Source organism: Colossoma macropomum, unplaced genomic scaffold (genome assembly GCF_904425465.1).
Source record: "Colossoma macropomum unplaced genomic scaffold, Colossoma_macropomum, whole genome shotgun sequence".
Lineage (NCBI taxonomy): Eukaryota > Metazoa > Chordata > Actinopteri > Characiformes > Serrasalmidae > Colossoma > Colossoma macropomum.
The window spans coordinates 1,417,501-1,433,757 of record NW_023495303.1 but is presented as its reverse complement, the minus strand read 5'-3'; the positions used below and the strand labels follow the sequence as shown (position 1 = coordinate 1,433,757).

Below are 16,257 nucleotides of genomic sequence, written 5' to 3'. Positions count from 1 at the left end.
CCAGCTTTGCTTTTTCCAGAATGTGGCTTACCATTGTAAAACAAGCATAGATGTCTCTGAAAAAGACGTCATCTAAAAGGCAGCATATCTTAACATTAATGAGCTTTCCCAGAAAGCTTTTGAACTTTACGCTAGGGATCGAAGGTCACAGACATTCAGTTGTGGTTTTCGTCCTTGCCTTTTATGATTTCTCTGCATTCTGTGAACCTTGTAATGATGGTATGCACAGCAGAGGGTGAAATACCTTGTTCTTAAACTGTTGGATTTTTAGCTGACGCATTTTTTGACAAAGTGGCAAGTCTCAACCCGTTCTCGCTTATAAAGGACCCTGCCCTCCCTGGAAACTCCTCTTATACCCAGGCATGAGTGCATCACCTGATTAAGATGTTTTCTGAACATTTAACAATGTTCCTAGTGTTAATTTCTACTTTTTTAGGATAACATGGACAATGAGTGTGAAGAGACGGAGTGGCAGTTCCACCTTTATTAGCATCATAACACAACAGCAGCCTGTAAGCAGCCATGCTGTGAGATTTTATCACTTTGTGATGGTTGAAGCAGATCAGCTTAAACCGAAAGTGTCATAGTGAACGAACAGCTTTAATTTACTTTGTGTTGTTATTGAGATCGCAGGCAAGTAGCTACTAGCAAGCTCTGAGTAACTAGCATAGCTATCTAAATAGTATGATGACCATGGAGGTTCATTTTATTTTCCTGCATGTGAGCCTTCACGGTAAACCAGCCAATCAGAGCAGAGCTCATCAGATTATTCATGAGCCCCCCAAAAAAGGGAAACCGCTCGTTTTATTCCAGGGCCAAATCACAGGGCTGTAAACGGGCACGTAAAAATGCAACTGGGCATTTTTGGCCCAAAACCAAGTCACAACAATTTAATCAGAACAGTTTAAAATACTCATACTCAGTTTAAAATAAAGATCAAAGTGGATTTACAAGTCACTGCTTTCTTTTTTGCCAAATGTCAACTGTCCCAACCTTCGTGGAGGTTTGTACATAAACCTCTCGCTTGAGTAAAACTGTTTCTCTGCTCTGACCTTTTTATGTTTATTAGTCCATACGGCAGCTATATGGGCTTCTTTTATGCGGAGGCCGAAAAGCATGTGTACCTGTTGTCATGACGACGCCCGCAAGCACTTTCCGCCGTGCGTGAGGCGATGTGAAGTTGTCCGTCAGCTCGCTGAACTTTTCCACCACCAGCCGGGACACGGCATCTGCCAGGACCTGACACACACACACACACACACACACACACAAATGACACATTTGTACAACAATTCAACGCAATAAACACACTAATATTTGGATGTGTAAGCTAGGCTGAAAAAAGGGTCCTCGGTTGCACCAAGGATATTTGTTACGCTCTAAACGGAGTCTACCAAGGCTCATCGTAAAGGAGTTGGCGCAAAATTTGAAAACACCAATAATCAATCTAGTAGCACTCTAGAAATGCAGCCCACCTAGCCCAGCTTTAGAACGCAGCCATACATCTGAATATCTGGTTAGCCAAATTGAGCCGTTCTTTTTATCCAGATAAACAATTTTACGTAAAATGGCTAAAACCAAATTCACCTATCAAGATACCTGCACTATGAGTAAAATTATATTGTTCGAAAGTCTTATAAGCATCAAATGTCCATGTTTAAGCTAAACCTAGAGCCTAGTGTGAAGGTGAACTACTAGTAGCTGTGCTGAGTTGGTAAAATCATAGACATATATATCTAGATTACCGGTTCCTGGTTTCCTGGTTCAGCAACTAGGCCTGTATCTCTCTTATTGGTAACTGTTTCCTACTAGCATTTAGCTTTGCTTCTCATCAGACAGCGCAAGGGACCAGAGCTGGCCTGATTCTCAGTGATTCTGAGAGCTGTGGTGATTTTAGGGTGCAGTTTACATCAGACAGTGTGCAGAATACCTGAGACTGAGTCTGAAAGGCAACAAAAACTGTTCTGCACCGCACATCTTACACCTCAAACCACTGCCACCCCAGTACCTATTAGCACACTAATAAAATACTCAGCACTGACTACCTGTGTTTTTTCAGTGTGTGTAACTAGCTGACCACTTTTTTGAATGCCTGGTTGGCCAGTAAACCTTCTTCACATCTTGGTATCTTGGCTGATCAACTATTTTTTGACACTTTTTGCTGAATTATTAACATAAACAAACACAGTAAAACAGTGAAAGCGATTCCACGGACGCAAAAGAACAATAAACACAAACGCTTTCAGGAAATCCTCTGTATCACTGGCACAGGTGACAGTGATGCATTTTCCTGTTTGAGCAGCTCTGAAGTCTCTGATGTTAATTAAGATTAGTTTATTTCTCTGCCTCATTATGCTGAGGGAAATAGAGGGATTACGGAGCCAGGATTATCTGATGTGTAAATAAACGCCGTGGACGCAAACAGAAAGCTTAAGGGTTTAACGTCTGACTCCCTTTCAAAGCCGCCTCAATCACAATTAGATTCTGATTTAATTAATATCTCACTAATGAAGATTGGCAGGCGCTTTTATGAGGACGAGTGTCAGATCAACACAGCCACTGAAGCGAGGAATTCTAAAGCAGTGAATATACAAAGAGCATTACTGCCATTAATAATCACTTAACAAAAGAGCCACACATGACTGTGACCGACTTCAGAATGCAATACAATTTTCTCTCTGAAGGATCTACATGACCAATGACATATTCAAAGACTAAGAAACTCATATGTACACAATTACTGTCAAAGTCTGCTCTACAGCACTGAGTTTAGGGTTTAGAGTTTGTGTATTGGAACATAAATATAATACAAGGTTAAGAAGTCGTTTGTTGCATTCGTACCTGTGGCAGGTGAAGCTGCAGGCCATCTCTGGGAATGGGCTGCCTGGAAGGTGTCTGGTCCAGCTGCATGTTGAAAAGGCCGGACAGCGCTGCCTGGGCTGCCCGCGCCTTCGCCAACTTCTTGTTCCGCCCCGAACCCTGGAAGACACGGGTGTCCACGGTCACGGCCATCACAAAGTTCTTGGCATGGCTCTCACCGCTCTCAGCCACAAACTCGTACTTGAGACCTGGCCGCAGCTCGTTGAGGATCATCACCGCATTCTTTCCGTGGCCTACAGGCGGCGCCGTGAGGACAGAGGTCAGAGGGAGGAGGGTGGCGTGGGACAGCGGGATGGGCAGCCGGCACTCATCCAGGGAGGATAAAGGCTTGTTAGAGCTGGAATTCAAGCAGAATGGATCTTCGGGTGGGACGGGAGTCTCGAAGCCGTTAAAGAGAGTGTCAGGGAAGTCGTCCTGGTCTGAAGTGAAATCTGTGTTGATGGTCAGTGTGCGCCCCATGGCTAGGTGAGCCTCGGAAGCGTTGGGGAATTGGACGAAAGAGCGTAGCGCCTTTTCGGCTGCGTTCAGTTTGGCCTTCTTCTTGGTCGGCCCCGTGCCCTCAAAGAGTTGACCGTTGACTTCCACGGTCATAGCAAATACAGGTGCATGGACTGGTCCAGTCTGGGACAACAATTTGTACTGTAGACCCGGTTTGATCTCGTTCAGCTGCATCAGGGCATTTTTGGGCAACACTGGCCCTGGTGTTTTCTTGCGCTTCTTAGGCCGGAACTTGGAGTGGGCATGACCGTTGTTGCCCTCCTCCAATGGCCGCTTACGGCCTGAGCCTGGGGTGCTTCCGTTGGCCAGCTGGAGCCCCTCCCCAAGCCCCTCCTTGGACGACAGGTTGTCCACATTGCGGTTCTCTTTAACATCAGTGGCGAAAGAACCTGCGATGCCCAGAGAGAGCAACTTACAACGCCTTCGGTGCAGGATCTTGTAAATGCAAAATTTAGAGATTGGTTCATCTCTCCTTTGTAACCAGGTTTAGGTGATGTGGGTTCTTTTAAAAATCATTCTAGAAAGTATTACATAAGATTCAGGGTGTTGCTACACGCTAAACTATCAAAGCTGAGGTACAGGTCGGAGAACGATCACTGAATTTCAACTCACCTGTAATAACATACAGTGAAACTGAGACTTTGCGCTGGTCAAACTTACACGCAACTTTACTTCGCTTAAAATTTACATGACACTAAATTTCACTTGCATTGCAACATAAAAAACATTAAGCCTGCATCAATTTCAGAAACTTGCCTGTTAGTCTGTTGCATCAGCTGCAACGGGATGAACTTTTCAAAACAAATTTCATGAAACAGATGATCGAAACGCAGATAACATACCAGACATCAAACAATATCCTTTAAATCAATGCATTTCAACCGACAAATCACAAACAAGGAAATCAAACAGGGTCGTCTTTTGGATGACCGAGAACGAGCTCCTTCTGATCCTGATCCTGTGATTTTATTCAAGGTTGCTAAGCAGCTCATCACTTGAGCCATGACAGTGAGCATGATTTTTGCTTTTCTTAATGAATGAATGCTGGTCACCAGTTAGCTTAACTAGCTACCTAGCCAGCTAACACCAACACAGCTGCTTGTGCTAGCATTTGCTGTACTTTATTGGCCTACAGATATCGTGAACCATGTAAATTGATCCGATATGAAAAAACTAGCTGCTACTCTTGCTATTTAGCTGAATAATCGAATTCCCCGCATGTAGGGTAGCAATAAAGTATCACTAAGTGTCACTAAAGATGTTCGATACCAATACCTTGACCTCGACACTGATCCCTGACGATACCCTTGATAAAGTGGGCGTGGTTTGAAGACGAACTGAGTGTGGGGTGGTGGAACTGAGCGAGTCTTAAAGCAGAAATGAGTGTGAGGTGCTGGAAGTGGGTATATTTACTGACCACAACGGACAAATTAAGGAAGCACTAAGGTTAATAGCACAGCTAAAGTCTAGATTTCAGAAGAAGCAAGATTTTTGGCTCACGGATGCTGATAAGCCTGACTGCTTAGGTACTGAAATTTGGTTTTGAATGTTTTTCCACACTTGGTAGCTTTGAGGTAACCAAAAAAGTATTACATTTCGATATCCGGCCCCAGTTGCATGCAACTTTAGTTATCTTTTAATTAAGTCCTAGTTCATGCAACTCAAAACCTGCAACTAGTTGCATCAAAGTTTCACCATGTAACAAAAACTGATGATGGGCAAAGTAAATTAGACAGTAACTAAACTGGCCACCGCCACTGGCTTATGAATCATTTTTGAAAAGATATGGAACTGAATTCTAATCCTGGTGTTTGTGCAGATTGGTATATCTTCACTCTGGGCTCTATACTGAACCTTGGGCAATAAAAAACAAATTATACAGCTGTTAATGTACCCACTAAAGTCAAGAATGCATGAAAAATAAGTCCATTTTTAAAGAAACCCACATCACGAGCGCCAGTTACCAAAGCTGAGCGTAAATTCTCATTTATAACATCCTGCAGCAAAAGCTCGTTAGGTTACTCCATTTGGTGCTCCAGGACGAAAAAAACGAGAGAATAGAAAGGAGTGGGGGAGAGGGGGGCTGAGGGAGGGGGTGGATAGGTCCCTGTCAAGGTCAAGGACCCAGTCCTTAATTTAAACAAATGAAGTAAATAAATACAATAAACAATCATTAGAGCGTTAGAGAGGCAAGCAATAATGAGCATAACGTACATTTACGATCTTTTTGACTTTCATTAAGGAAAAAAGGTGAAGTATAATTGGTAAAAGAGCTGGAAATAGAAACAGAATAGAAGTGTAAAGCAAGAAAAACATCAAAGAGAGAGCAGTTAGCATGAGTGTTAGCGTGTAATCTCTTTCTCCCAACGATTTTCTTACAATCGTACACTATTGGCCTATTCAGGCTCCGCCCACAAATGCTAATTCTTTCGTAACTACTCTTGCTATGCTGGACACGCTTTCGAAAAACACTGGTAAAAATCCCATTCAACATAATGAGAAACTGTAGAACAGACTCAGTTTATATCACAATACCTACATTTAGAGTCGGTTATTCATTCAGCCTAATGAAAAACTGTAGAACAGACTCAGTTTATATCACAATACCTACATTTAGAGTCGGTTATTCATTCAACCTAATGAGAAACTGTAGAACAGACTCAGTTTATATCACAATACCTACATTTAGAGTCGGTTATTCATTCAAAACAGGGTCACTACTGTAAATAACCACTATAGTATGAGTGCTGTAAATACTAATTACAGTGATTACCTGGCAACACGTTACGGTATAGAGTATTTTTTTCAGTGCTGTTGGAAATCTAGAACCTCTCTTTAGCTGCATGGAGTGCACTCCCACTCCTCTCAAAGTCAAGAGGTCAAAAACTCCCTTTTCAGAATGCAGGAGACGCCACTGCGTTCGCTCGGAGCGAGGGATTAAGCCGCTCCTTCCTCCTGCCTGCGCCTCCGTCTCAAGGACAATCCCTCCATTTTCCGCAAACAAATAAAAAAGGCCCCATCATCGTGCGCCGGCCGGGCCTCTAATCCCGGCCCCTCCATTCTGCCTGCTGACCGCGAGCCCTGAAACCGGGCTTTAGCGACAAACAGAGGCGATCTAATGCTTCTGCGCACAGCTTCAGTGAGCTTTAATGTCTGTTTGACTTCTGTTTTCAAAGCGTATCTGACTCGCGTGGCAGGACTGAGGAAGAAAGATAAAGAGTGCGACAGCAACGAGTAGAAAGAGAAGATGGGGAAAGATAGAGAGAGAGAGAGAGAAAGAGAGAGAGAGAGAGAGAGAGAGAATGGCACAAATACAAAAAGAAACAGACAGACAGAGACAGAGACTTACTCATACTCTTCATACTGTCTTCTTCGTCAACACTCAAACCGAAAAACCTCTGCTGACCTCTGAGCCTCAAACCAGCACGGCCTACAGAGAGAGAGAGAGAGAGAGAGAGACATTTAAACAATGGAGAAAATTTAAGAAAAACATATTAAAAATGTAAGAACACCTTTTCTCCAAATTTCGAGTCAATGTCATGTTGAAATGAATTAATATCATCCAGAAATAATGACTTATATATAATATAATAAATATAACATATTATCTCAACATAATATGTGAAACACAAAATCTTGAGAAAAAAATTTGAAAGAAAAGAGATACTAATATTTCCAGAATATGACAGTATTTTCAGATACTAAGTCAATATTTCAAAAATATATAATTTATTATTTCCAGATACTAAGTCAAACGTCTGACACACTGCTGCCAGAAATAAAGGAGAAAAAAAAACGTAAGATAAATCATAAACCTACAGAGATATAATACTTTTAGAGTAGACTTAAAATGATAGCACTAGTAGATTTAGTATAATTAAATTTTACTACAGTTTTAAATGTAACTGAATATAATTTTAGTTCAGATAAACACCAGTACCAGTAGATTTGTGTATATTAAACTTGAGCATATTTTTAAGTATAATTGAATTTATTAATTTAATTTTTGCATCAATAAATGATAGTACTAGTAGATTTTAGTAAGATTAAAATTTAGTGTGATTGTAAGTAAAATTTACTATAATTTTAGGACAATTAAAAGACAGTAGTAGTACATTTTAGCATAAGTAAACTTCAGAATAATTTTTAGTAAAATTTAATATAATATTAGCAAAATTAAATGATAGCACCAGTAGTTTTTGGTATAAGTAAGCTTCTCAATAATTTATTGTATAATCTACTATAATTAGAGCACAACAAAATGATACCACCACTACCAATGATACCATGAATAAACTTCTGAATAATTTGTAGCACAATTTACTGTGATTTTAGTACAATTAAATGATAACACTAGTAGATTTTAATATAAGTAAACTTTACAATAATTTATAGTATAATTTATCATTTTAATATAATTTAATTACAACACTACCAGATTTTAGTACAAGTAAACTTAAGAATAATTTACAGTATGATAACCATAATTTTAGTAAAATCAAATGATAACACTAGTACATTTTAGCATACGTGAACTTTGCAATAATTTACAGTATGATAACTAAACTTTTAGTACAATTAAATAATAACATTAGTAAATTTTAGTATAAGTAAACCTCAGAATAATTTTTAATATAATTTACTATAATTTTAGTAAAATGAAATGATAGCACTAGTGGATTTCACTTCTAATAAGTACTCAACTTGGTTATTTTACATTTTTAATTTACTGATTCAAAGTTTAAAAAATCTGTTTTTCACAAATTCCAATCTGAGCAAGCCATTATCTGTTTAGCTAACTCATCTTAGCTAAATTGCTATTGTTTTCTTTTACTATTTCTTTTCATTGTGTCATGTTAGAATAATACGACAATGGCAGGTCTTTATAAAACCTCAATCTGCTGTTTATAAGTTCTAATGTGAGAACCTGTTAGCTAGCTAATTTAGCTAAAGAAGGCTAACATTCAAACAAAGCCAATTAGCTTAGGTAGCTAATAAACAAACTGAGCAGTGGACCGTCTTTCTGTGGGTCAATATTAATATTATATAAATAACACTAATCAATAAACAGCTGATGAAGATATTTTGGTATGTATTTGGATTATGGATGGATTTTGGCTACTTTGGATAAACAAGTCTGGTCCACGGCAGCAGACACGGGTCCTCGGGGCTCTAAAAGTTGGACCGATGGTAATATGTTTTATAACAAGCCTGAGAGAATCAATAAATCAGACCATTACAGCACACATACCCAAACAGATCTCTTTTTTTTGGTGTAATATACTGAATGTCAAGCCTCAAGAAACCAAGAGAAAAGCAAACAACACCAACAGAACTCCTACATGACCCTCAAAATAGAATGAGGAGCACAGAATGTGGAACGTTTATGAAAGTGAGAGCCATACACCAGCACCAATGGAAGATCTGATATGAAAATAAATATTATACAATGTTCACATTCTTCAAATACTAAAGAGAACATTTTAAAATAATGCTTAAAATATTACATTTTCTACAGGCAATCAAAATGAGGGAACATACTTTCAGAAATAAAGGAGTTCTTCGGAGTAAAAGAAGAATCACTTTGGTTCCCAAAAGAGCCTTCCAATGGATAAATAATATAAGAATAAAAATGACCCTCGTAGTAGATTAAAATCACTAAATAATTATTAATTCAAACTGGATTAAAGTCAATCGATAATTATTACCGTCAGACTGTAAAACTACACACTGCAGATTCATACTGGATTAAAATCACTCCACAATTATTACTGTCAGACTGTAAAACTACACACACTGCAGATTCATACTGGATTAAAATCGCTCCACAATTATTACTGTCAGACTGTAAAACTACACACACTGCAGATTCATACTGGATTAAAATCACTCCACAATTATTACTGTCAGACTGTAGAACTACACACACTGCAGATTCATACTGGATTAAAATCACTCCACAATTATTACTGTAAAACTACACACACTGCAGATTCATACTGGATTAAAATCACTCCACAATTATTACAGTCAGACTGTAAAACTACACACTGCAGATTCATACTGGATTAAAATCGCTCCACAATTATTACTGTAAAACTACACACACTGCAGATTCATACTGGATTAAAATTGCTCCACAATTATTACCGTCAGACTGTAAAAACAGTTTGACTGCATGACTCACACTGTTTTCACTCAGATGACTGAAAGCGAGACTGAGCCACCGCTGAGCGTGAAAGCCCTGCTGGTAACAGGAGGTCTTTCTCTAAAAGCTGCTACTGACACTTTAACAGCTTTACACATTACAATTATTCACTTTGTTGACCCTCACAACAAAACAGGATCTCAACCAGAAACCACAGCACCAAACTATGATTCAGCACCACGGACAGCGCTCAGCACTGCTTCAGCACCATTACAAGAACTTGGTTTATATCACAATACCTACATTTAGAGTCGGTTATTCATTCAGCCTAATTAGAAACCGTAGAACAGACTCAGTTTATATCACAATACCTACATTTAGAGCCGGTTATTCATTCAACCTAATGAGAAACCGTAGAACAGACTCAGTTTATATCACAATACCTACATTTAGAGTCGGTTATTCATTCAACCTAATGAGAAACTGTAGAACAGACTCAGTTTATATCACAATACCTACATTTAGAGTCGGTTATTCATTCAACCTAATGAGAAACTGTAGAACAGACTCAGTTTATATCACAATACCTACATTTAGAGTCGGTTATTCATTCAACCTAATGAGAAACTGTAGAACAGACTCAGTTTATATCACAATACCTACATTTAGAGTCGGTTATTCATTCAGCCTAATTAGAAACCGTAGAACAGACTCAGTTTATATCACAATACCTACATTTAGAGCCGGTTATTCATTCAACCTAATGAGAAACCGTAGAACAGACTCAGTTTATATCACAATACCTACATTTAGAGTCGGTTATTCATTCAACCTAATGAGAAACTGTAGAACAGACTCAGTTTATATCACAATACCTACATTTAGAGCCGGTTATTCATTCAACCTAATGAGAAACTGTAGAACAGACTCAGTTTATATCACAATACCTACATTTAGAGCCGGTTATTCATTCAACCTAATGAGAAACTGTAGAACAGACTCAGTTTATATCACAATACCTACATTTAGAGTCGGTTATTCATTCAACCTAATGAGAAACTGTAGAACAGACTCAGTTTATATCACAATACCTACATTTAGAGTCGGTTATTCATTCAGCCTAATTAGAAACCGTAGAACAGACTCAGTTTATATCACAATACCTACATTTAGAGTCGGTTATTCATTCAACCTAATGAGAAACTGTAGAACAGACTCAGTTTATATCACAATACCTACATTTAGAGTCGGTTATTCATTCAGCCTAATGAGAAACTGTAGAACAGAGTTAGTTTATATCACAATACCTACATTTAGAGTCAGTTATTCATTCAACATAATGAGAAACTGTAGAACGGACTCAGTTTATATCACAATACCTACATTTAGAGTCGGTTATTCATTCAACCTAATGAGAAACTGTAGAACGGACTCAGTTTATATCACAATACCTATAAAAGTCCTCAAAAAGATAGTAATACAAACTATGTGTGGTCAGCAGGAGCTGGAAAATCTTTGTGACAGCTTTCATTTGGCGTTGGTCTCCTTAGAGAGCCACAGGCAAGAGCTGAGTCCGAGTCAATAACACACACTAATCAAACTGTAAGCCATGTCAACATACACACACACAAACACACACACACACACACACACACACACACACACACACACTCACACACTCCTTACCCAATAGCAATCACTTTTTCCAACCTCATACTCAGACTTTTCCAGAGATAATGGAGATCATCTATGAGCACTGTATTTTCATGAGCCTACCCCACTACCATCCAGGGCTGTATGTAAACCTTTTGAGCAGTGCTACCAAAGTTCAGTTAACCCTCTGGGATCAACGAACTCACCCGTGCATCAAATTCTCTGTTTCTATATCTGTGTTTGTATCTTTGTGATGATCCAGCTCAGAAATCCAGTTCAAACACTTCCTGAATCTGTAGAGCCGCCCTTTCCATTCCATCTTATCACGAGATCATACGAGACTCACATCCGGAGTTATAAGCCTATGAAGAGGGGCTGAGATACACGTCATATGCCTCTCACCATGTGGAACTGGTGGATTCGTGTGTCCGTCTACATTCTGTGTGAAACTGACCAATGGACATTCAGGAAATCACTAAGGACTTACCATCACGCCGGAAAGCCTTCATTCTTCATTCAGTCCACATCGGAGACTCATGTGAAATGGCGTGCAGAGAGTTTACAGCTGCTGAAGGGTTTTTGGAAAGTAGTGATGAAGATAACGGAGCATTTTGATATGAAACATATGAGGATCATGTTATATGAAGAGCCTTTAGAGGGGGATTTAAGATGAGATGAACAAATCGAGAGAATCACCTCAGACCACAGAGGGTTAAAGAACTGTAAGAAAATGAAAGAAAAACTGCATAATGAGTAGTTTTAAAAAGAATTCCAAATTAGTGGAACAGTGTGTCCTTTAGACTGAGAGAACATAAGTAGCCTGCAAGCAATTTCAATTTTAATGTTCATTTTGTGGAATATACTCCACAATAATTCAGATACCTATAAGGGGGCTCAAGGGGTGCATCATTAAAAGAGATGAAACCCAGGCATGAACCCACACCAGCAGGAGTTTTGCATACAGTCACCAATTTTGAGAAAATGTACCCAAGGTAAAGCTTATTTAATGTGTGAGCGTTTTTAATCAGTTTATTCTAAAAAGAACGGTAAAGATGGTATGCGACAGGCACATGGTGAGTGGGGGAGGGGTATGGGGGTGTTGCCTTATCGCTGTCAGTTTGTAAATGTAACCGTCGAATCACCTGTTCTTGCACAAGTGTGGTGTTCCACAAGGCTCTGTTCTAGGACCTCTTTTATTCACATTATATATGCTACCACTGGGTATCATTATCAGTAAACGCGGCATCAGTTTCCACTGCTATGCTGATGACACACAGTTATATATATCAACCAAACCTGATGATAAACTTCAACTTAATAAGATCGAGGATTGTGTAAAAGACATAAAAGACCGGATGTCAAGTAACTTCCTCCTACTCAACTCAGACAAAACAGAGGTTCCTCTTCTTCTTGGGCTAGAAACTGTCTAATTTAAATGGCACGTCCTCTGTTCATACAAAAGTAAAGAATGGTGTTCCACAAGGCTCTGTTCTTGGGCCGCTATTATTTGCACTGTATATGCTACCGCTGGGTACCAGTAAAGGCGGCATCAATTTCCACTGCTATGCTGATGACACACAATTGTATATATTGACCAAACCAGATGATCAACTTCCTCCTTCTCAGACAACACGGAGGTTCTTCTTCTTGGTCCAAAAGCTGCTAGAAAGAAACTAACTAATTTAATGCTTAAACTCAACAGCTTCTCAGTTGCATCAGGTGCAAAAACCTTGGTGTGACTATAGATCCTGATCTCTCCTTCGATACATATAACAAATATTACTAGAATAGCTTTCCAGAGGCGTCTTTGGGGTTTTCGACTATTTTCAGTGGACAAACTGTAAAATGCCAAACTGTAGCTGGCTTTATATATGATATTACAGCAACAGAACTATTTTTGGGCATTTGAACTACGCAAAGTAATTTGTTTACAAACATCTGGATTTGTTCTGCAACGTTTTACCTGAGACTCAAGCTACCACAGACAGTGGAACGTAACCAGGGTCACAGCTGTTTGATTCCACACCCATGAGGTATTGAGAATAGCTTATGAATAAGTCCTGGTAAAAAAAAAATGCTAAACATGCTAAAATGCACATATGCATGAACCACAGATAGGACTGGGCCTACACAGATTTATCACTGTGGCGAGTGCCCGCCCCCGGGCCCTGATGGCGGCTGCGAGAGCCTGCCGGAAGGTGGGGCCTGAACACTGAGCGGCTACAAACTCCAGCGAGGACGGCAGGGAGAGAGCCGTGAGTGGGTGGGGGATGGAGCGCAAGGCCCGAGCTCTGCCGAGGGATGCGTCGGATCATCCTATCAAATGGGAAAGCTCTTTCACTACAAAAGCTAAAATGTACCATGTCAAAATGTCCAAGTGCACATCTACTTCAGTGCATTGAGTGATCAAAGGTAAGACAGAAATGGTCCATAAACATTGTTCATTGACGCTGTGACAGTATACATATGTATGCTTATGAACAACGAGCTACTGTAATTCCTGCCTCCCCATCGTTTCACTTTAGTCCTATTAACTAGCCGAACCTGTGATAAATAAAAGAAACAAAGGGAGCCACAGATGTACTGAACCCCGTGTCCTGCATGGTCAGCCTCGGCGCGAAATTCACTTCCCTCCGCAACTGGATTAAACTCACACTCCGTTTCACAACATTTCACACCCCTTCCCCTTCGCCGGAGGAAACGAAGGCTTTTTTTTTATCTCCCTCAGTGCGAGAGAGCATGAGAGAGAGGGAAAGAGAGAGAGCAAGGCTGTTTATCTCATTCGCTCTGCCCTGATTCCTGCAATAATTCAATATTTCCAAACAGACAGCGAGAGAAAATAACTTTCCAGCGCTGTTCCCCCCTCCACCCCTGATGAGAACAGGGAGTTTTCCATCTCGATGTGTTGACCTGACGGACTGTGGATCTTGCACTGGGATTATGAAGGAAAAAAATAACATTTACAATCCTCCCTCTTATCCCAAACTACAGTATTTGTGCATTAAAACGTGCAGAACTTATTTTTACCTCAAAAATCGACAAAAACCGAGGCACCAACACTTTTGCACACACCTGAAAGCCACACTTAAGTAGTGTTTTATTGTTACTCTGACTAAACAAAACATTAACAAGCACTCACTGATCTGAATTTTGCCCTGAGTGGGTGCGTAAACTCACTCCATCCAACACTAAAAGAAGCCTTGTGCATCTTCTACACAGTGATAGGAAACATGGTGGCAGTCAGGAAGCTCTGATTCTACATGCTGATACGTTTTGTTCTGGCCGAGGTGGACATGCTAACGCTGTAACTAGTCTGGCAGTAGATTTAAACAAGTTAAAAGGGCCAACATGACGCTCAGTTCCATAGGGTTAATGTTGAGCACTGGCTAATTCAATCTTTTCATTTTCATAAATAGTAGAGCCACATAATTTAAGTAAGATATGCTAATCTGCCAGTTAACAGAGCATAATGTGATGTTCTGATGTAAATATCCCCCCATCACTCACTGCTATGCCAGCCAGGGCAGCTGTCTGTTAGCTGACATGACAGAAGTAGCAGTTAGCATTCTCCTCCAAGCATGGTGAGCAGTCCAACAACGTTACATAAGCTGCAATTTGAAGAGATGTGGTGGAGTTTCACGTCTCTCAGACGAAGCACTTGCTAGCCCTCACCCTCAGGGGTGGAAGAACTGGGTAGAAATCAATAACAAAAACAAGGACAGACAAAAGATCAAGTCAGTTGGTGAAATATCTGCCCTGCTAGAGCCGCCCTAGACAACTGTAAGTGCTATTATTGTAAAATGGAAGTACCACGCAAACTCACAGAGTGGAGCCGGGCTGAAGCTTGTAGCGCATAAATATCACCTGTCCTCTGTTGCATCGCTCACTACAGAGCTCCAAACTGCCTTCAGAACCAACATTAGCGCAAGAACCGTGCATCAGAAGCCGATTGAAATGGGTGTTCATGGCCAAACAGCTGCACATAAGCCTAAGATCACTATGTGCAGCTGGAGGGGTGTAAAGCACACTAAAAATAAAAGATTTAACAAGCTTTATTACTCTTTAGATCTCTTTGTTAGCTTTGTTAGCAGCGCTCCTCACTGCTGCAAGCTGTGATGTCCGTTTATGTCACATCTTTGGAAGCAGAAAACAAGAAGCAAAAGATTGGTGTATCAAACAGTGCCAGAAACCACAAGATCAAACTCCACACAGTTTGAAGCAAGTGTGACAAAGGCTTGCAGTTAGCACCACGCTAATTGGTGTACACAAGCTTCCATTGCTTGTTAGCTACATTAGCCTCATAGCTCCAGTGCAAAACTAAAGAAGCAAAGTTCAGACACCAAACATGTCTTGGCTGAATACTCTGGGAGTTAAGAGGGGAAAATCTGCTTTTCCCCAAACTATTGCTTTAAACTAGTTCCAAAACAACCCAGGCAGAGCTAAGAAACAAACGTCCACACGGAAAGTCACCGCGTGTGGCCCCTGTTGAGCCCTAAATGCTTCTTAAAGTGCTTTAATCACTGCCGGACGCTCCGGCCTGTTAAATTAATTATCATGCTTAAGTGGCTCCTTTTATGAAAGAGGATTACAAGCATTATCACAGTGAGAAAGTGTGTCTCTGCTGTTTCTTTCACTTGTTCCTGACCAAAGGCGTAAAATACATTCACACGCCTGCTACAGCTACAAGCTGCTCTGTTCACTACAGGATAACGTTCCTAAAAAATGAGGAAATTTAAGAACTTTCCTGCAAGAGAAAGTCAGAGAACAGCCATGAAATCTCCATAGAAAAACCACGGCAGTAGAACGGGTCATACTGAGGAGCGCAGTGACTTTAAACGAGGCACTTTTATAGGACGCTACCTTTGCCACAAGCTGGTAAAATATCTGCCCTGCTAGAGCCGCCCTAGACAACTGTAAGTGTAAATGGAAGTGCCTGGGACAGCGTCCGGGTCTTTTACTGCCCTGTTGTGGCTCCACAGCTGAATCAGATTAGTAGGTAAGAATAAAATAATCCTCCTTTACAGTAAAATAAAGCTCTGCTGATTGTTCAACACAGTTTAACAATAAATGGACTTAAA

At 40.2% G+C, this 16,257-nt stretch overlaps 1 protein-coding gene across 1 annotated transcript in view; it reads right to left on the bottom strand.

The window, feature by feature from the left end:
• Nucleotides 1–16,257, bottom strand: part of adarb1a (adenosine deaminase RNA specific B1a) — a 56,704-nt gene that overhangs the window by 11,028 nt on the left and 29,419 nt on the right. Inside the window, exons 4-6 of the mRNA XM_036562056.1 lie at nt 6,728–6,808; nt 2,842–3,767; nt 1,125–1,239 (exon numbers count right to left, since the gene is read on the bottom strand). Of these exons, the coding sequence (XP_036417949.1) occupies nt 1,125–1,239; nt 2,842–3,767; nt 6,728–6,808 (1,122 nt within the window). The remainder of the gene's footprint in view (nt 1–1,124; nt 1,240–2,841; nt 3,768–6,727; nt 6,809–16,257) is intronic.